The 22,802-nt window shown below is 34.5% G+C and overlaps 1 protein-coding gene across 24 annotated transcripts in view; it reads left to right on the top strand.

Annotated features, from left to right (window-relative positions):
- Window positions 1-22,802, top strand: part of VPS13B (vacuolar protein sorting 13 homolog B) — a 727,825-nt gene that overhangs the window by 372,808 nt on the left and 332,215 nt on the right. For all 24 annotated transcript variants that reach the window (XR_011996562.1, XR_011996561.1, XR_011996560.1 and 21 more), the window contains 2 exons: window positions 6-226; window positions 13,632-13,835. Coding sequence is in view for 19 of the 24 variants with exons in the window: in XM_072734208.1 (XP_072590309.1) it covers window positions 6-226; window positions 13,632-13,835 (425 nt within the window). In the remaining 5 variants the exon portion in view is untranslated. The remainder of the gene's footprint in view (window positions 1-5; window positions 227-13,631; window positions 13,836-22,802) is intronic.

The raw sequence follows: 22,802 nt of genomic DNA, 5'->3' as shown, positions 1-22,802 counted from the left end.
ACCAGGTAATGCTTTTCCTTGGACTATCAACTTGCATCATTTCAGCATGTATACTCTTTTTGGAAAACAAGTGACATTTTGCCTAGTGGAACCTATGGGTTGTACCTCTACTCTAGCTGTTACATCTCAAAAACTACTTGCTACAGGACCTGATACAAGGCATTCATTTGTTGTCTGTCTCCATGTTGACCTAGAGTCACTTCAAATAAAATGTTCAAATCCTCAGGTTAGTATATTTGATTTATGAAAGGAAATTTAAAATAATAGGATTTATGAACAATTGTTATCAATTTTGTAAAGGGTTTCTCTTCTGTTTAGTGTCCTAAATTATTTTTAACAGAGCCGTCAAGATCAGCATGGTTAGATAAGTATTGCTTTGAAGCTCTCTCAAGTTTTGTAATTTAAATTCTTCTGAAAATGTAATGGTGGCAGCATAAATGCATCTTTTGGCTGAAAGAATGAAATCAGTTGCAGATGTAAAGTGTTTAAACACTGAAGGACTACTTTATTATCAGACGGGAAGAGTCTATTAACATGATCAAATATAATTTTCAACCAGACTTCTTTTGCTCAACACATATTTAAAAAAAAAAAAGAGGACTGTTTACTATTTGAGAAATATAGTTTGCTAAAACCATAACATTTCAGTTGGTATAGGCCAAATGTGTTGAATTTTGTAGTGTTACAATTTTTTTTTTAAGATTTTATTTATTTATTCATGAGGGACACAGAGAGAGGCAGAGACATAGGCAGAGGGAGAAGTAGGCTTCCTGCTCGATGCGGGACTCCGTTCCAGGACTTTAGGATCATGCATGAGCCAAAGGCGGACACTCAACTGCTGAGCCATCAAGGTGTCCCTATAGTGTTTTAAGTTAATATGAATTCCAGTCTTCCAGATTTATACAAATTATTGATTACCTAAGTTAACTTGTTTCTTTAACCTTAAGCAGACTATGATATACTTTCTACATAGATTGTCAGTGTTGAATACTATTTGAATTATGTTTAAAAAAATTGTTTTAGATAGGTATTGGATCCGACAGGTCAGCATTGATAAATATATGTTTATCCCTGCAGCAGTGGTTATAAGCCACTAATGAAGCCAGTTCTTAGGGTGTGTTTTTTCAAGTGAGTTACAATATTATTTCATATTTTATAGAGCCTCCTTACTGATACCATCGTTCTTTCTCCCCTTCTCCCTGCCTAGTTAATGGAGGATTAAAGAGACGTAATGGTTGCCAGATTTCCAAATATCATGTGAAATGGTATAATGTAAACTCTAGACTATGAACTGTTTCCCAATATACATTATAATCTCCTAAAATAACTACTGAAAATAAAATGCAGAAATAGAAAGAGAAAAGGCCAAAAAGCCAGCAGATGTATTAAAATGGAATACCAAAAAAATATTCAAATTATCTAAAGAAGTCAAGAAATGGTAACAGAGTTTCAAAACAGAAGATAGAAACAGCAATGAAATCTTGCCATTTGCAACAACATGGATGAAGCTAGAGTCTATTTTGCTAAGCAAAATAAGTCAGAGAAAGGGAAATACCATATGATTTCACATGTATGTGGAATTTAAGAAACAAAACAGGTGAACATAGGGGAAGGGGGAAATAAAGAGAGACAAACCATAAGAAACACTTACCTATAGAGAACAAACTGAGGATAAATGGAGCGGAGTTGGAGTGAGGTGGGGGGAAATGGGATGAGCAGAATGGATTATGGGTATTAAGGAGAATACTTGTGTGAGGAATTCTACTCCTGAAACCAATTATTACCCTGTATGTTAACTAACTAGTATTTAAATAAAAACTTGTGATGTAAATAAATTAAATAATGGAGGTAAGCTATTCTTCCCACTGATGTTATGTGTTAATGATTTTAAGTAGGAGTGTTTAGACCACGAGTTAGCAATCTAAAGCCTGCAGGCCGAAAACCCATTTTTTACATTTTGTCTGAGGTTGCTGTTATGCAGAATTAAGTAGGAGCACCGGAAAACAGTATGGCTCACAAAACCTAGAATATTTACTATCTGTCCTTTAACAGAAAGTTTGCTGACCCCCCATCCAGCTATTCCTATTAAGAGTCAAAGGTTTATAGAGCAAGACTCCGTTATATATTGCTTAAAAGGGAAGCACTTGAAATATTAAGAAACAGATAACAGTTGTTGGAGAACAGCATAAGACGGCTGGTCCTGCTTATTTTCATGTTAGATTAACATAAGGAAAACATTATTTACCAGAAATAATGACATGAATGAAATAAAAATGGTTAGAATTAAAAAAAAAACAGATGATCTATTCAGTACTACATAGTAGGAACTTTTATACAGTCTGTCTCAGCAAATATAAAACACCTAGATGAAAAGTTAAGTATGGAGATATAGAAAATACAAAAAGTAAGTACCACAGGCATAGTAGGAAGTTTTATAACGGCTTTCTCAGCAATTGATAAAGCAACCAGATAAAATTAAATAATTGGAGATACAGAAGAATGAAAAATATGGCGAACTCACCCTGATCTAATTGACATTTATAGAACATCGTATCTAACAAATATGGAATGCACATTTTTTTTCAGGTGTACATTGTCTCATTTTGTTAATGAGATCAAAAGGTATTATCATAGTCAAAATATATTAGAAATTGGTGATAAACTATAGAAAATCTGTATATATCTGAACAATAAATACACTTCAAAATTATGAATCAAAGGCAGAATCACTTGGACATAAGAAAATATCTTGGTTGAATGACAATTTAAAAAGGTGAATATAGTAAGATAGTCTTCAGAGGAAAATATAATTTTATATTTTATTTTTTTAATTTTTTTGAAAATATAATTTTAAATATTTACATTATAAAGGAAGAAAGATCTTAAGTCATTCATTTAACGTTTTACTCTAGAAAGCTAAGAAAAGAACAAGATAAACCCAAAATAAGTAGAAGGATGAAAATAATAAAGATAAAAACAGCGATGACTGGTACAGTAAAAAAAAGAGAGAAAGAGAGAGAGAGAGAGAGAAAGATAATATACAGATTACCAATATAGGGACTGAAGGAGGAGCATTATCACACAGATCCTATAGATTTTAAAAGAATAATAGAATATGAACAACTTTATGCCAGCAATTTAACAATTTAGATGAAATAGAAATTTTATACTGAAAAATAGCTGTATAAACAATGATACAAGAATAGAAAATCTGAATATCCTTATATATCTATAAAGGAAATGTGATATCAAAACAGGTTATAAAGAGAACTTTTAAAGCCCAAATGGTTGAATTTTGTCAAATATTCAAGGAAAAAAATAGGAAATTTTCACAGTTTTTTTCCCCAGAGATATAAAGGATTCCTTCCCAAATTATTTTTGGAAGCCAGTATAATCCTATTACCAAATCTGGAAAAAGTCTTTACAAAAGAAGGAATTAGAAATCAATATCCCTCATGAAAATAGATGTAAAAATTCTTAACCAAATAGCAAATCAATATAGCAGTGTTTAAAAATGTTAATAAATGATAATAAAGTAGGATTCATCTCAAAAATTCGAGTTTGGTTTAATCAGAAATCAGGGCAGCCTGGGTGGCTCAGCGGTTCAACACTGCCTTCAGCCCAGGGCCTGATCCTGGGGACCTGGGATCGAGTCTCACGTCAGGCTCCCTGCATGGAGCCTGCTTCTCCCTCTGCCTGTTGTCTCTGCCTCTCTCTCTCTCTCTATCTCTCTCTCTCTCTCTCTCTCTTTCTCTCTCTCTGTCTCTCATGAATAAATAAATAAAATCTTTTTAAAAAATTGGAGAATCAATTCAGAAAATTCTGTTAAAAAATATTCAGAAATTGGGATCCCTGGGTGGCGCAGCGGTTTGGCGCCTGCCTTTGGCCCAGGGCGCGATCCTGGAGACCCGGGATCGAATCCCACATCAGGCTCCCGGTGCATGGAGCCTGCTTCTCCCTCCGCCTGTGTCTCTGCCTCTCTCTCTCTCTCTGTGACTATCATAAATAAATAAAAAATTAAAAAAAAATATTCAGAAATCATTTGGTAGAATTCACTATTCTTGAGAGTTGAGAAAAATCCTATGATAATTTCCATAGATACAGGTAAACATTTGACAAAATTTAACCACCCATTTGTGATTAAAAACTCTCAGCAAATTACAAATATTAAAGAATTTTTCAAACTATTAAAGGATATGTGTTGGAAATCAAATATCCTACTCAATTATCATACTGAATTGAATTGTTTTCCACTAAAATATGAAAAAAACCTGAAAGCCTCTTTTTGCTACTTGCTCTGTATCATACTGAATGCCCTAGCCATTCCAATAAACCCAACAAAGGAAATAAAAAGACATAAGAAAAGAAGTAAAGGTTTTTCTATTTTTTATGATAAAATATTTTCTAGAAAATCCTATCAGAATTAACAACCTGTTATTGGAACTAATAAAACTATCAAGGTTGTAGAGATGAGACAAGAGTCATGAATAAAAATCAATTATATTTTTATATAGTAGCAGCAAACAATTAGAAAATGAAATGAATATGTTCCATTTATATTGGTACCTGGATATATAACTAAAGATGTCCAAGTCCTTGACCTTGAAAACCAGAAAGCATTGCTAGGAGAATTTAAAGAACACCTAACTGGAGAAATACATCTGTTCATAGATTGGATGGGTCAATATTGTCCAAAGGGGAGCTCTCCAAATTGATCTTGATACTGGGCATAGTCAAGTTTAAAAACATTTTCTCTTTGAAAGACACATTAAGATAGCAGAAAGCTATACATTAGGAGAACATTTTTTTTTGTAAAGGTTTATTTATTTGAGAGCGTGTGCACAAGTGTGCGCAAGTTTGGGGAGGGGCAAAGGAAGAGGGATAGAGAGAACCTCAAGCAGACTCCCTGCTGAGCAGGGAGCTCATTGCAGGGCTAAATTCCATGACTCCGAGATCATGACCTGAGCTGAATTCAAGAGCCAAATATTTAACCAACTGAGCCACCCAGGCATTCCTCGGAGAAAGTGTTTTGTAAAATATTGGTCAAGGGTTGCCTAAGTGGCTAAGTTAGTTTAGTGCCTGCCTTTGGCTCAGGTCATGATCTCAAGGTCCTGGGCTTGAGCCCTGCTTTGGGAATCCCTGCTCAGCAGGGAGTCTGGCTTCTCTTTCTTCCCTCCCCCTGCTTGTTTGTGCATGTGCTCCCTCAAATAAATAAAATCTTTAAAAAATAAAATATTTGTCAAACTGTTATCCAGGATATTTAAAGAATGCTTTCTGCTGGGTAATGTGACAACAAAGAACAGTTAAAAAAAAACAAAAACAAAAACAAACAAACATGAAGACAAACCCCAGGGCTATGACTTCAACAGACATTCACCACAGAAGATGTCACTAGTCATTAAGTGCATGAAGCAGTGGTCATCATCGTTATTTGTCAGGGAAAAACAAATTAAAGCATGAATAGAAAATCCACTATACATCAATTAGATTGGCTAAAATAAAAACGATGAACATTGTGAACCATCTAGAACTCTTTGTATTCTGCTGCTGGGAATGTTAAAATTATACAGCTTTGGAAACAACTTGGAAATTCCTGAAAAAGAATAACTTGCACTTAGCTTATGACCTGGTAGTTCCTCCCTAAGTTTTTCTTCAGAACAAACAAAAATATATGTGCTTGCGGAGACTTTCATACATAGTATTTGGCAGCTTTATTTGTATAGCCCCAAACGGAACACAACCCAAATGTTTATCAGTAGATGAATAATCAAACAAATTATGGCCTATCCTACAATGTAATACTACTCAGCCATTAAAAGGACTGAATTATTGATAAAATGCAGCATCATGTATGAATATTGTAATCACCATGCCACGTGAAGAAAGACAAAAAAAGAGTATAGTATAATTACATAGATATAAAATGTTTATGTATTTTTTATCTTTATATATAAAAATTACATATATATAAAATGTTAGAGTATGCGGACCTCTATATTGTAACACAAAGGTTCCTTGTTGCATGGAGAAGGGAGAGAAGGAGGAGAGACTGATCCTAAGAACAAATTACCAAAGGAGATAAGAAACTTCTAGAGAAAATAGAAAAAAATTTTTGTATTCATAATTTATATTTGTAGTAGCTTAATCCCTATATGATAGCCAACTACTACTTGGAGTTAACTGCTAGAGGCCTTCTATTTTAGAAACTTATGAATATCATTTTAGCCTTGAGAGGATTGTCCTACTCTACATATTCTGGATATCCGTAGCTGTCCTAGCTGAGAATGAATTTTATTACCATTATTGTTTAACCTGGGAAACCACTATTAATCTTTTTAAAAAAGTTTCTTTTACTTTGAGATACTTAATAGTATTGTGATTTCTATGGACTCTTATTAAATGTGATGTATGTGGCTTAAACCTAGAGCTCTCAAATATCTTTATTAGATATCCACTTTACTTGGAATGGAGCTCAGGGTTTGTTGTTGTTTTTAAATATAAACTGGTTCTAAGCAAAGTCATCACCTAAATAGAGCTTAGTTTTGGTCTGGTAGTTCCTTCTCATGTCTACTTCCTCTTTTTGTCCTTACCTCCATCACCTGGATTCCAGGGCCTCCTTGCTGTTACTCCTCAAATGCCAAGACCTTTTATTTTTGAGAATTAAACTGAGGCCCTATGAACCTCATCTTTCAAGAATCCCTTACTCAACAATGTAATAATTCTTACTATATTCATTTAATTCAACTTTGTCTTCATAAGTCCTCATAAACCAACTTCTGTTTAATTATTACCAGCTTTAATACTCTTTTATATCTTTGTGTGCCAGATTAACCTAAATTTTAAAGATTAAAAAACTGGGTGGCCTAGTTGGTTGAGTGTCAGACTCTTGATCACCCCTGTGTTGGGCTCCATGCTGAGCATGAAACCTACTTTAAAAAGAAAAGAAAGACTCCAAGTAAATCTCTTTCTCAGGAGTGGTTACTTTAGTATAGGTTTCCAGACTCCCTCTGGATACTGTGAGACAGGAAACCACCAAAATCCTAAAGGAAAACAACAGCAGTAATGCCTTTGACATTGGCTGTAGTGACTTCCTGCTAGACATGACTCTGGAGGTAAGCAAAACAAGAGCAAAATGAACTATTGGGACTTATTCAAGATAAAAAGCTTCTGCACAGTGAAGGAAACAATCAACAAAACTAAAAGCTAACCTATAGAATGGGAGACGATATTTGCAAATGACATATCTGATAAATGATTAGTATCTAAAATCTATAAAGAACTTGTATATCCACTTAAGAAATGGGCAGAAGACATGAACAGACATTCTTCCAAAGAAGAGATCCAGATGGCTAATTCAGACACATGAAAAGATACTCAACATTACTCATCATCAGGGATATACTAATCAAGACTACAATGAGATAGTATTTTGCGCCTGTCAGAATGGCTAAAATAACAAAAAAACAATAGATGTTGGCAAGGATGTGGAGAAAGGGGATCACTTTAGCTCTATTGGTGGGAATGCAAACTGGTGCAGCCACTCTGGGAAACAGTATGGAGGTTCCTTAAAAATCTAAAAATAGGGCTACCCCATGAGCCAGCAATTGTACTACTAGGTACCTACCCAAAGGATTCAAAAATACTGATTTGAAGGAACACATGTACCCCGATGTTTATAGCAGCAGCAGTATCAACAATAGCCAAATTATGGAAAGAACCCAAATGTCCATCATCTGATGAATGGATAAAGAAGAAGTGGTGTGAGTGTATACATACACAATGGAACATTACATACACATTGGAATATTACTCAGCCATCAAAAAGAATGAAATCTTGCTACTTGGGATGACCTGGAGGGAGCTAGAGTGTATTATGCGAAGTGAAAGAAGTCAGTCAGAGAAAGACAGATACCATATGATTTTACTTATATGTAGAGTTAAAGAAACAAAACAAATGAATATGAGGGTAGGGGGAAGAAAAGTGGGAGGCAAACCATAAGAGATTCTAAATTATAGAGAACAAACTAAGGATTGATGGAGGGATGGAAGTAGGGAGTGGGCCAATTTGTTGATGGGCATTTGTTGTAATGAGCACTGGGTGTTATATTTAAGTGATGCATCACTAAAATCTGTTCCTGAAACCACTATTACCCTATATGTTACCTAACTAGATTTTAAATAAAAACCTGAAACAACAAAAATGCAATTTATTGGAAGATGAAAAAAAAAATGTTTAGTAATTTAATGTTTGTTTACTGGTCCACTCAGAAACATGAGACATAGACATGAGACATAGAGACATTTGATCAAACAGGCGTTTCTAGGTTCCTCCCTGTCTACCATAACTCATTCATATCATAATGTAGTTTTTTGTGGTGATAGTTCTCTTCCTGGATCAAGTCCTCTACCTAAATTTTTTGAGGCAGTTGTGGGGAAAGTAAAGAGCTTATCCTGAATCTATTTTTGATTGCTTTTTAATTCAGTATAATCTTCATGTCAGAGTGACCCATTGGGGTGGCCTGCCCTTGGCCCGTACAACATGAAGGCAGCCATGCCTACACAGATTTTAATGCAGCTGTTGAAAGCCACAGATAAGAGCAAATCCTGCAAGTATCCTGAGAATAATGACATATTACATACAAGAGAACTAGGATTTGATTGTTAGCTTACTTCTCCTGAGTATAAGTAAAGTTCAGAAAAGCAATATCTTTAAATCATGAAAATAAAAAAAAAAATACAGCCTCTCAACCCAAAATTCTAAATATAAAAACAAAATACATGTTTATGAATAAAGACTAAATAAAGACATTTTCACATATGAGAATCTATCACCAGTAGAACTGCACTACAGGAAATCCTAAAGGATGGCTCTCATGCTGAAAGGAAATGAAACCAGATGTTTCAGCATCTTTTTAAATGTTTATTAGCCACTGCATTTGCTCTTTTGTGAATTGACAATTCATATTATTTACATTAATTTGTATTTTCCTGATTATTAATAAGGAACAATTTTTGAATGTTTATTGGCCAATGAAATTGTTTTATGAGTTGATAATTTATATCATTTACCCAATTTTTAAATTAAATTTCTTTAATAATTTGAAGAGCTTCCCTTAGGAACCTCTTAGGTTCTATAAATATAAACCTTGTGTTTGTAATGTAGTTAATTTGCCTTGATGGCATTGTTTACCAAAAATGTTTAATTTTTCTTGATGAAATATATCCATAGATCTATTTTTATTTTCTGGGTATCCTACCTTATTAGTAGTATTGTGGGCCCCTAAAATATAGACATCCACATGCATCCTAAAATTTACTGTTTATTTTTAAGATAATGACTTAAAGTCACTTTTTTTTTTTTTTTTTTTTTTTTTTAGTAGTTTCTCACTAATCCATCTGTTTAGTTTTTGGGCAGCCCCAGTGGCACAGCGGTTTGGCACCGCCTGCGGCCTGGGGTGTGATCCTGGAGACCCGGGATCTAGTCCCACGTCGGGCTCCCTGCATGGAGCCTGCTTCTCCCTCTGCCTGTGTTTCTGCCTCTCTCTCTCTGTGTCTATGAATAAATAAATAAAATTTAAAAAAAAGAGAGAGAGAGAGCGCTTCTTGTTCTTTTTTGTGCCGTGGACTTCTTTGAGAATTTGATTAAAGCTATGAGCAGTGTATATACCTATCAAATTTTGCATATGTTATCAGAAGCTTTGCAGAGTATTGATTTGTAGCCAATATATAAAAATCTTGATTCCATTTTAAGGAAAAAATTCCTTCATAAATATCATTTCTTTTTGTTTATTAGGGTGATATCAGAAGTTTTGATACTGGTATATCAATTAATTAGATTCATAATTGCTTAGATACAAAACCTTCAAGTGGTTTATAAATTTTAAAATGAAATGTAAGCTCTGTACATAGGGCATGCCTATAATAAATTCATTTTCATTTTAGATACTATTGTAGATCTGTGTATCAACTATGGTGAACTAAACTACTATGCAGTTCCTAGAACTCATTGCCATTCAAGGGCATTAGTATTAATATTTAACCCAGTGGAATATTCAGAGTTTTTGTTTCTAGGGGTAATTTTCATTAACCTTTCCCTTTAACTTTACTGTTTTACCAACGTTGCCAGTTCTCTTTAGTGTCTTTAGACACTAGTCTCTTTGGCCTTAAAAACTGTATTTATTCTAAAATTCAAAGAGCCTGGAGAATCATGTTTTTAGTATGTAAAATTTCAATTTTCCCTTAGCCAATAAATTGATAGATTTTGTCTTCTTTTAAGGCATTTCTAGGAATGTAAAACCATCTTTGCATTTTTGGGTTGTAAGTATGTAGAACTGGAGAAAGAATGAGTTGAGTTTGTGCTGCTTTTTTATTGTATTTATTCATAGTTTTTATTGCTATAAATTATGTTCAGTTGTCAGAAAGGCAGTAGAATTGGCCATCACTGTCTAGGTATATATCATTGTGTTTAGACAAAACTGAATTTGTATTCTAGTAACACTAATTTTTAATTTTTTTGAGCCCCTGATTTTCATTTTTATCTTTAAGCAAAATCAGACTGGGTAAGGGTTATTGCTTTATATGAAAAAGCTTTTAAAAAAATTTTTGGCAAAAACTCTTGGTTTTTGGTTTTTGGTTTTCTTTTTCAAACAGTTCTAATGATTAATAATAACCTGCATGCCAAATGAGCTAGCCTTTTAAAATTTGTATTCACTTAGGACTCTTTGGTGTTCACCATGGGTTAGTAATTATTTGTTGAAATTCCATTCCTGCTTGATTTCCATTGAAATTGTATATCCATGGTTTATTCTTCTATTTTTATCGTTCCTCTTCTGACTCTCTCTCCTAACACTCTGCAACAAGTCCTTCCTGCCTAACTGGATAGAATTTTCCTTGCCCCTATATCATTTCCTGTACTTGGCTATTGCTCTTGCTAGTCTGATGATTCGAATGGCCTTTTGCATCCACTTAAATTGTGTCTACCATTCAGAAATATATCGCCTTGAGAATTTTCTCAGCCTCTCCAGTCCAGTTAAGTCTCCTTTATGGTTGGTTATAATGTACATGTGAAATTAATTTTTAAACAGTAAAATACTACATTTTTGTTATTTGGTAAATATTTGGCATACAAGGTATTATTGATATTCAGTAACCTTCATACATATACATAAAGCTGCCTCACATAGTACTCATTTCTTAGAGATTTTTAAAGTTTTACTGGAATATTCTTACATACAAAAAACTGCACATATTTAAATTGTCTAATGCCATAAGATTTGCATATGTAAACCCATGAATCCATTCTCAGAATTGTAATAATGCATCCATCCATCATCCTCAAGAGTTTCTTTATGCTACTTTGTTATCTTCCATTTCACTTCTTCCCCCATTCCAGGCGACTACTGATTGTCATTATGGATTGTCATTTTGCTATGGTACTATATACATATTATCATACAGTTGTAGTCTGTGTCTCTAGCTCTTTTTCCCCCTACCTTTCATTCAGCATAAATATTTTGAGATTAAGACATGTTTTTCATGAATTCATATTGATTTCTTATTGATAGATATCACTCTGTTGTATGGATATATTTCATTTTGTTTATCCACTTATTGGTGAACATTTGAGATTTTTTTTCCAGTTGTAGATTACTGCAGAAAAACTGCTATAAACATTTGTGTTCAGTTCCTTGTGTGGACATAGACTTACTTTTCTTGGGGAAACACTTAGGAGTGAAATGGCTGAATCATATGGTAGGTATGTAAGTAAGACATACATATTGTCTTTTACAGAAACCACCAAACTGTAGTCTAAATTTTGCTTTCCCATCAGTAGTAAATGAGTTTCAGTTGTTCCACATCTTTGTCATTACTGGCATGGTTAGGCTTATTAATGTTAATCATTTGAATAGGTGGGTAATGGTTGCTCATTGTGGCCTGAATTGGTGTAGTTTTTAGGACAGCTTAAAAGATAAGAGTTGAACATTTATCTTTAAGTTGTTTTACTTTTTTTTAAAAAAACCTCTGAATTTGGCAAGTCTGAATTCTGTGATAGTAACTTTCTCCTTTGAAACTATAAATGTTTAAAGTTTATGTCCATGTTTACTTGGTACATTAACTACAGAATGTACTTAGCGACATTCATACACAATTATTTAAGTGTAATAGTTAAAGGAAATAAAAAATAGTGACAATAAAAGCATCAGTTCTCGTAAATAAACCTTATGCCCTTAGAAGTATTTAGAACTTGTTTTCTTCCATTTATGCTTTCCTTGTCAGTTTTAATAGTTTAAGAAAAAGTGAAATAATCTCTTTTCAAAATATGGTTTGCAACAAAATTGTTTCTTTTTAGCGAGAACTTTTTCTTGATTATGAAGGACAAAAGAATTTGAACACAAATTTTTTTGAGAGGTTTTTTTTTTTGTAAGATCTCTAGCCATTAGATTATTTTTTTAAACAAGAAGAACCATAACCTGAGATTTGAGGCTTCATCACACATAAAACAAGAGAAAACTGTAACCCAAGTACTGTTTTATATCAAATAAGGGTTGACAACAGTGTTTTTACGCATCTGTTCTGCCCACATAAGAAGCCAGCTTTATCATCTGGATGTGTCCTGGGGCTGAAACTTCTTATAAATATGAGAATTTCACTTTTTTTTTTTTTAATGGCAAGCAGAATATGGTATCCAGCTGTGGATTTGCTTATATATTTTGTTTGCATTTTTTTCCTTGGATTTGTTTTATGCAGTATATTGCAATATGTTGTCATACAAATTCTGTGATTAATGCTTATTTATGAAATCTTATGTAAATATCTTAGAACTCAGTCAAACAATGTGCAAGTTAAACAGTTTTTTCTCTAAATATTGGAATGACAAATCCAAGGGGAATAGTAGTTTGGATAGTTTATGTTCTTTATCTATAGCAAAGTCTCATATGTAACATTTTCCTTTTACTATTCTATGTTATGTCATCCTTTTTCACTTCATTTTGCTGGACAGGAAATCTTGTTTCAGGTTTATTCCTCAGAAAAGTAAGGAGAATTTAAATGTGGAAATCATTTAGAAATAAGACTGGTAATTATGTAATTAAATAATCGTATTTACTAGTATATATTTGTTATCTAATTCTGATACTGACCTCTGCTTAAGAGGCATTTCTTTGTGTTTGTTCTATTGGTCATATATTAAAAGTAATTCACTGTCCCATAATAAGCTGTTTTATTAACATTATTACTATAGTAACATGGTTTTCCCACAAAAATGCTAAGTTGCTCATAAAATATCACAGTATGAATATGTGGCAGACTTCATGTATAAATTCGTTATATCTCCTTCAAATTCAAATCATGATAAAATACTTAAAATTGTAAACCTGTTACATGAATTTTCTCTGTATATCTTATCATTTTATCAAAATATTCATTATCATATGTATAACTATATATGATTATGTATCATAGATTATAGATAATGATATAATATCATGATCAGTGGTACATTTATAGATTCTTATTTCGTATATTCTTGTTTCCCTGAACTTTGTTTTATTTTTCTCACATGTCATAATTTAGTTAATTGTGATTCGAAGTTGAAAGGCTTATTTTCCCTTTTTTTTTTTCCTTCTGCTCAGGTGCAGCTCTTATATGAGCTAACTGATAATGTGAATAAGGTCTGGAATAAGATTCAGAGGAGAGGCAATCTCAGTCCTTCTTCAGCCTATCCAGAAACCATGGCAGGGCCAGTCCCTGGTTCTCCAGTGAGAAGCAGTGTAGGCACAGCTCCTCCAGATACCAGCACATGCAGCCCATCTGCTGATTTTGGAACTACTACTGAGGTAAGAGTTCTTGAAAAATACTTTTGCCGGTGAAGGGTGATCTGTACCACAGAGTTCTGTATCAGGATTGAGAGTGAAGATGACCTCACTGTGTGGAAGCTGGCAGGTTCAGAAGGCTCATGGGGAGCTGTGGTGGCAGTGGCTGTTTATTAATGTTCCTTTTAGGTCCCAGTATTTTAATCACTTCCAGTAGATAGTGCATAGTTCAGGACAGTGTGTGTGTGGCGGGGGTGGTCTCTGAAATGGAAAAAACCTGAGACAGGACACAGTAAAGGCATGTTTCCTCAGAAGTATGGAAACTTAAAAGCTGAGTGAAAAAGAGGCTTATGCTTCCTTTGCCCTACCTTCTCTGCCCCTGCTCTTTTTGTAGACCACAGTCTTATTATTATCTTTACATTAGTGGTTTTCAATCCTGTTGGACCCAAAGTCATTTCCTTCTCTCTTCAGTCATAAAAGCCTTTCTTTTCACTCTTAGCATCCTAAATTCACCCAATATGGCAGTGCCCTTTTATAACAAATATTTTATAATACCCCTTTACTATCCTGAAGTGAAAATAAAAAATAATATAATCCACATATATAGTTTCAAAAGTATCTAATGTCTTTTTTTAAAAGATTTTTATTTATTTATTTGCAAGAGAGAACATGAGAGAGAGAAAGCACAAGCATGGGGAAGGGGCAGAGGGAGAGGCAAGACTCCCTGCTGAGCAGGGAGCCTGATGTGAGACTTAATCCCAGGACCTTGGGATCATGAGACACTTAACTGACTGAGCCATCTAGACACCCCAATATCTCAAACTATAAAGGATTAAAGGAATATAATTCAAGAGATAATAAGTTATTTCAACATATATTTAAATGTTCAGGCATGCACGACTATGTTAGAAGAAGACATAATGAAGTAGTCAGGTACATATTATTACTGTGAATGTGGCTGATACAGATAGACTCATGCAGGTCTGTATACAATACCACAAGTGGTAGTGTTGTGACATCATTTTGGTGACATCCATTTTCTGAAATAGTGGCAAACTTGCTAAAGTTTGAACAAGGGCAGCCTGGGTGGCTCAGCGGTTTAGTGCTGCCTTCAGCCCAGGGAGACTGAGGATCGAGTCCCGCATTGGGCTCCCTGCTTGGAGCCTGCTTCTCCCTCTGCCTGTGTCTCTGCCTCTCTCCCTCCCTCCCTCCCTCCCTCCCTCCCTCCCTCCCTTCCTTCCTTCCTTCCTTCCTTCCTTCCTTCCTTCCTTCCTTCTTCTTTCTCTCTCTCTCTCATGAATAAATAAATATTTTTAAAAAAAGTTTTGAACAAAGCAGTATTTCATTTCATTTCATTGAAGTAGTTACATTTCTTTTTTTCTTTTTTTTTTTCTTTTTTTTATTTATGATAGTCACAGAGAGAGAGAGAGAGGCAGAGACATAGGCAGAGGGAAAAGCAGGCTCCATGCCCCGGGAGCCCGACGTGGGATTCGATCCCGGGTCTCCAGGATCGCGCCCAGCGCCAAACCGCTGCGCCACCCAGGGATCCCTAAGTAGTTACATTTCTACAACTCTTGGTGTATAATAAAATCATGCAGAAATGCCAAAAATAGTATTTAGTTACAAAACTGAATTCAAGGACACCTGGCTAGCTCAGCGGTTAAAGCATCTGCCTTCAGTTCAGGGTGTGATCCTGGAGTCCTGGGATCAAGTCCCACATCAGGCTCCCCTGCAGGGAGCCTGCTTCTCCCTCTGCCTGTGTCTCTGCCTCTCTCTCTCTCTGTCTCTCTCTCTCTCTGTCTCTCATGAAAAAATAAATAAAATCTTTAAAAAAAACTGAATTCAATCTTATTTCCAAATATTTATACACAAGATTTTCACCTGTGTAAATTTCTGTGAGCCAGGGAGCGCCTGGGTGGCTCAGTTGGTTAAGCGTCTGTCTTGTCTGTCTTCATGAGCTCAGGGTATAAACTCTTAAAAAAAGTTTCTGAAAAAAAAAAAAAGTTTCTGTGAGTGAGTTTTTGCTTTTTAAGACTGTCTTATTTATCATAGAACCTCTTAATTCCCCTACTCCTAACCTTTAAATGCCAGTAGTGACATTCAGTCAAAGAGTCAACCAAAAACATCCTAATACATTTCCTTATCACACTGTAGAGGGCTGAACTTCTGAAAACTAGTATAAAAGATAGAGGTAAAAATTATGTTTTTGTTTTTGCTTCAAGATATTTTTGTGGAAACAGTTATTGCTAAAATACAGAATGGGAAGAAGAAGGAAGTAAAGGGTTTGTTTTTGTTTTTTTTTTCAAATAAATCAATAAAGGCAATCAAACTCCATTAAATGGGTAATATTTTTTACTTGTTTGAAGTCCTAACATATGTTAGAATAGATTTATTAGACTGCATAAGCAACTTCTCTATCCCTGCTCATTCTAAATTCTGAGAAACATGGTGACCTGAATGATGGGTATTACCCGCCCCCACCTGACCTACCTCTCCTACCCCTCCGCCCTCCCCCCAAATGAGGCATAGGTCAAGAATCTATAAATGTGCCATTATAAGGTAAGTGGGACATATCCCTTCTAGGGTGAAAGCAGTGAGTTCTTTCTTGGAGATTCCTAATGTTCTTAGAATATAAAAACTCCTCCAGTTTAAAAAACAACAACCACACTATACTGAATGTGGTAGTGTCCAAACTTGGTTAACCAAAGTCTCTTTTATTTCTAATCAAAGCTTGGGGTGATAAATTGCTAAACAAGGATAGTACAAGTGAAATTGATAGATGAATTTAAGTCATAGAGACAAAGGAGAGTGTTCTTTCTTTTTTTTTTTTTTTTTTTTAAGATTTTATTTATTCATGAGAGACACACAGAGAGAGGCAGAGACACAGGCAGAGGGAAAAGCAGGCTCCATGCAGGGAGCCTGATGTGGGACCGGATCCCGGGTCCCCAGGTCACACCCTGGGCTGAAGGTGGCGCTAAACCGCTGAGCCACCGGGGCTGCCCAAGAGTGTTCCTTTTAAACAGTTGTTTACTAAGTATTTTATTTATTGAGATGTCCAAATAAATAGGATTACCTGCTTTGGGGAGTGGCTTTTTAGAAAGAAACATTTAAAAAACATTAAAGACCAATGAAGACAACATTCTCATGGAGTGGTTACATCTGTTGGTTGTCCATCTGGGGACTGCCATTCACACAAAGTACTGTATAAATTGTGCTCTCTATTGTACAGTGTCCAACCTACACAAAAGGAAATGGTGGCCCCGATACAAGATGTAATAGAGATGAACATGCCCTATAATTGTAGGAGTATGATTCACATATTTATTCTATGGAATCTGTGGATATTTCTCGAGAAAGTAACATTGAGATAGATTTTAAACAATGAAAATGATATTTGTAGCAATTTTGTTGTAGTAGGTGTATTACAATACAATCTAGAAGAATGATTTCTTCATTTGCCAAAATGGGGAAATTAATAAAGGGAGATATTAACAAAGGGGAGATTTTTTTCAATCACATAAAAAGAAATTCTGATTTTAATAATAAATTCCTAACATTACTGCAATTAATTGAAATTTAGAATGTTGAGGATTTTTTCTGATTGAGTTGTAAACAAACAATGAAAATGCTCCTAGTTTTATGTTAGCTATGGATTTAATCTGATCTGTGTGAAGAAGATCGGTAAATGAAAGAATCTTACTACAAAAGTCTCAAGTCCCTAATGTATACTATCATATGAATTATGGGACACATGCATTGACAATCTTTCTTTATTAAATAAATTGTTGCCACTAAATGTAGATATGTTATTTATCGTGTGCAACACTTGAAGTTTTGTGGTATGTATTTTTTCACTTCTGGGAAGTCCTCAGACAATATCACTTGAGAAAATATTTCTACATTGTCTTTAGTCTCTGTTTAAGTTATTTCCTCAATTTCATTAGTGTTATTGTTAACTATTAACATAGTGTTAATTATGATTTTATGTCCCGGTTAAATGTATGTCATTTTTTTAATTGTAAAATACAATATAAAATTACCTTTAACCATTTTAAATGTACCATTCTGTGGCACTGTTGTGCAACCATCATGATCATCTATCACTAAGACTTTTTTATCTTACTCAACTGAAATTCTGTACCTATCAAATAGTAACTCCCCATCTTAACCATTAAGCCTTCCAGTCCATGAACATGGGACATTGTTTCATTTATATACATATTTTTTATTTCATTTAGCAATATTTTATAGTTTTCAGCATACAAGTGTTTCACCTCTTTGGTTAAATTTATTCCTAAGCATTTTATTCTTTTGTTTGTTTGTTTGAGTGAGGGAAAGGGGAGGGACAGAGAGAGACAGAGAGAGAGGGAGAGAGGCAGAATCTTCAGCAGTCTCTATGGCCAGGGCAGAGCCTGATTCAGGGCTTGGTCTCATAATAAGATCATGCATGATCTGAGTGGAAATAAGAGTCACTCACCTAACCAACTGAGCCACCCCGGTGTCTCAGTATTTTATTAATTTTGATGCAGTTTCAATGGGATTGTTTTATCAATTTCTTTTTCTGATCATTCACTGTTTGTGTATAGAAGAAACACAACTGGTTTTTGAGTGTTGTTTTATATTCTGCAACTTTGCTGAATTTATCCTAACATTTTCTTGTGTGGGTTTGTGTGGAATCTTTAGGACTTTCTACATATAATGTCATGTGTTCTGTGAACAAAGATAATTTTACTTCTTTCCACTTTGGATGCCTCTTATTCTTGACTAATTGCTCTGACTAGGACTTCCAGTAATATATTCAATGAATATTCCATTTAATTCCTTAAATATTAGGCAATATTTTCAGATAGAACATTATTTTTTTCTTTTGATAGTAATTTTGTGTGAAGCAAACTTACTACGTTTTAGCTCTAATGAATTTTGTACAATACCAAATATAGTGAAAAATTGTCCCTTTGTTGCTTTTTCTATTTCCATATTATTTGTGTTTTTTTCTGTTATTTTTTATCTGACATTATAAGGTAGAAGTAAAATTATTTAGACTGAAAGGCTTCCATTGGGTCAAAAGTAAAGATGTTAAATAATGATTATATTGTTTCAAGGCTATCCTAGATGTGAAATAAAAACTCTCCGCTCCACTACTATCCATTGCCTATTATCTTTCTATCAGAGGATAACCTTAATTTAAGCAACCAGTACAGTGCTTAATGCAGAGTGGGTTTCAAACACATTGCTCTCGAGTATGTGGATGTTAAATGATTTGGGAATATCAACTCATGATTAAATCAAATATGATTTATTATAGTATACAGCATGTATATATTCACTAAGTGACTATAAATATATTTTGATATAAATTCATAAAACTATATAATGAGCATTTTTAATATTTTGTTGTTTTAAATGTAATTATTTTATATTTTTATATAAAAATATATATGTCCAAATATTTTGAGAGTCTAATCCTTTTGTTTGTTGTGTTCTTAACTTTTACTCATCATAGATTGTTTCCTTGTTTGTTAATGTAACCTTATATTGGGAGTTTTTCACTTTTTAGGGGGGGTAGTTTTTAATTACTGGAGCTTTTCTATGAGACTTTTACATTGTGATTGAGGCCCTATTCCCACAAAGGGATTTTATGTGTTTGCTTCTTTGAGGGACTCCAGGGGCTCTTACTAGCCTGAAACCCCTTTACTGTTTATTTCTTAACTAGAAGCTTTATTGAAACATTATGGCAGTATAAAATCAAACCCTCAATTCTATATATATAACCCAGGATTAGGTTTAAAAAGTCTCAATGATAACTTTTTTCTTTACCTAAGATAAGATAGATAATTCTTGGAGTGCCTGGGTGGCTCATTTGGTTAGGCCTCCAACTCTTGGTTTTGACTCCAGATATGATCTCAGGGGTCAGGGGACTAAGCCCCATATCAGGTTCTGTGCTCAGCAGGGAGTCTGCTGGAGATTCTCTCTCTCTCTCTCTCTCTCTCTCTCTCTCTCTCTCTCCCTCTCTCTCTCCCTCCCTCCCTCCCTCCCCCTTTGCCCCCCTTCTCTATTCCTTCCTCCTTCCCTTTCATCTCTCTCCCTCCCTCTTCCATTGTCCCTCTTACCACTTGTTTTCTCTCTCTTTCTCTCTAAAATAAATAATAAGATCTTTTAAAAAATAATGCTTTTTTTCTTGGTTTATTCTGTAGTATTTTTCTTTCTTTCTTTTTCTTTTTTTTTAGAGAAAGAGAGAGAGAGAATCTTAAGCAAGCTCCACACCCAGCATGGAGCCCAGTGTGGGGCTCGATTTCACAACCCTGAGATCATGACCTGAACTGAAATTAAGAGTTAGACACTTAATTGAGCCACCCAGGCACCCCTGTTTTTCTGCTTTCTTAAATTGGATACTTAGCTTAATAGTGGTTAGCTTTTTTAAAAAAAAATTAAATGTTTAAGACACAGTCTTTTATCCTTACCAGGAATTTATAGAATTTGAATTGAGACATGGATATGTTTATATACATAATATATAGGTAGACTGGGAAATTTAGCCCATAATGGATTCTGCTTCCTAGAGATAATTCTGTATTATATAGAAGGGGGAACAAAAATTTTCTTTTTTTATAGCAAAAAAATAAAATGCTGAATGTATGTTAAGTGAAAACTGACAGATTAACTTCTAATGTTGGAAGCTTTGGTTTATGGCAAAATTTAACTTACATTCTTGATTGATTCAGGGATTAAAATTGCTTTAGGTAGCGTAGCTTAAAGAGGAAGTGAGATACACACGCAGAGGAATATTACTCAGCCATAGAAAAGAATGAAATCTTGCCATTTGCCACAACATGAATAAAGCTAGAAAATATCATGCTAAGTGAAATAAATAAGTCAGAGAAAGATAACATGATTTCACTCATATGTGGAATTCAGAAAACAAAACAAAGAGGGGAAGGGAAGCAAACCAAGGAACAGACCCTTAGCTATAGAGAACACATTGATGCTTATCAGAGAGGAGGTGAATGAGGGGATGGGTGAAATAGGAGATGAGGATTAAGGAGTACACTTGTGATAAGCACTGAGTGTTGTATGGAATTGTTGAATCACTGTATTACACACCTGAAACTTAAATTACACTGTATAGTAACTAACTAGAATTTAAATAAAAACTTTTAAAAGGGCAGCTGGGTGGCTGAGCAATTTGGCACCATCTTCAGCCCAGGGCATGATCCTGGAGACCCGGGATCAAGTCCCACATCAGGTTCCCTGCATGGAGCCTGCTTCTCCCTCTGCCTGTGTCTCTGCCTCTCTCTCTGTGTGTGTCTCTCATGAATAAATAAATAAATATAAAAAAATACTTTAAAAAATTCTGGCATGAAGTGGTTCATTTCTTAGCCTCCAGTAATTATTTAAAACACATTTATTTTCCGTTAAGTTTAAAGTGTATATGGGGTGGGGCACCTGGGTAGCTCAGTGGTTGAGTGTTTGCCTTTGGCTGAGGTCATGATCCCAGGGTCCTAGGATCATGCAGGGATCCTGCTACTCCCTCTGCCTATATCTCTGCCTCTCTGTGTGTGTCTCTCATGAATAAATAAAGAAAATCTTTTTAAAAAGTAAATATGGGACAAAATAGGTACATGTGGCCAAAAGGCAAAAACTACCAATTATAAAACAAGTAAGTCCTGAGGATATAATATACAGCACGGTGATTATATAGTTAATAATACTGTATTCTATGTTTCAAAGTTGATAAGAGACTAGGCTTTAAAAGTTCTCATCACAAGAGAAAAATAAGTATTCATGGTGATGGTGATGGATTTTAACTAGACTTACTATGATCATTCACAATACATACAAATATTTAATTATTATGTTTTACACTTGAGACTATTATAATGTTATATGTCAGTTATATCTATTGAGATAGTTATTGAAAATCAGAAGTGAATATTAGACTGAGAAGTTGTTTGACATCACCTGCTATAGCAAAACTTTTGTCAGTTTTTTTGGTTGTTATAGTGCAGTAATCCTAAACAGTAATCCACCTCAAATTATTATTCCAAACAATTCTTTAGAAAGCAAATTTAGTTTGGGACTCGTCGGTGGCTTGGTCGGTTAGGTGGCCAACTCTTGATTTTGCTTAGGTCATGATCTGAGGATCATGGGATAGAGCCTAGGACCGGGCTCAGTAGGGAGTCTGCTTGAGGATTCTCTCTTCCTTTCCCTCGACTCCTTCCCCCTATTGACACACATGTTCTCTTTCTTTCTCAAATAAATAAGTCTTGTTTTTAAAAAAGATAAATTTTGTTTGAATACTCAGTTGTTATTTTAAGAATATATTATAATCATTTTACACTTCCCCTTGGAAGTAGACTTTTATTTATTTATTTAATAAATGTTTTATTTAATATTTATCTTTAAATAGTTTTATCTTCAACATTTAGGGAGAAACTTTTATTCACAATGTGAGAATCATGGGACACCTTGGTGGCTCAGTTGTTAAGCATCTGACTCACATTCCCGGCTCGCAGCTCTTGATCTCAGGATCATGAGTTCAAGCACTGCATTGGGCTCCACACTGGGCGTGGAATGTACTTTAAAAATGTGGGAATCTTAGCATTTATTATCATCTGATCAATTGAATAGCTCTTGGAAGACAAAGATAATGTCTCAAAATATTTTAGAGAAGTGAAGCTTCCATTTTAGCCTTTACATATATCAACAAAACATTTTGTTTGTAATGCTTTTCCCATTTCAAAGTAATCATATCAAGAATGTCTCTGGTTTCTCAATTATTGACTTACTTTATTTTATGAATTTAAATGGTTATATAAATTAACCTATCAGTCTGAGATCACCTTACATTTTTTAAAGTTTTTATTTGAATTCCAATTAACATACAGTGTAATATTAGTTTCAGATGTACAACATAGTACATCATAAGTGTACTCCTTAATCCCATCACCTATTTTACCCATCCCCCTTCCTCCTCCCCTCTGGGAACCATCA

This window comes from Vulpes vulpes, chromosome 13 (assembly GCF_048418805.1).
Source record: "Vulpes vulpes isolate BD-2025 chromosome 13, VulVul3, whole genome shotgun sequence".
Lineage (NCBI taxonomy): Eukaryota > Metazoa > Chordata > Mammalia > Carnivora > Canidae > Vulpes > Vulpes vulpes.
The sequence above is the reverse complement of the archived record's forward strand: the minus strand, read 5'-3'. Positions and strand labels throughout refer to the sequence as shown.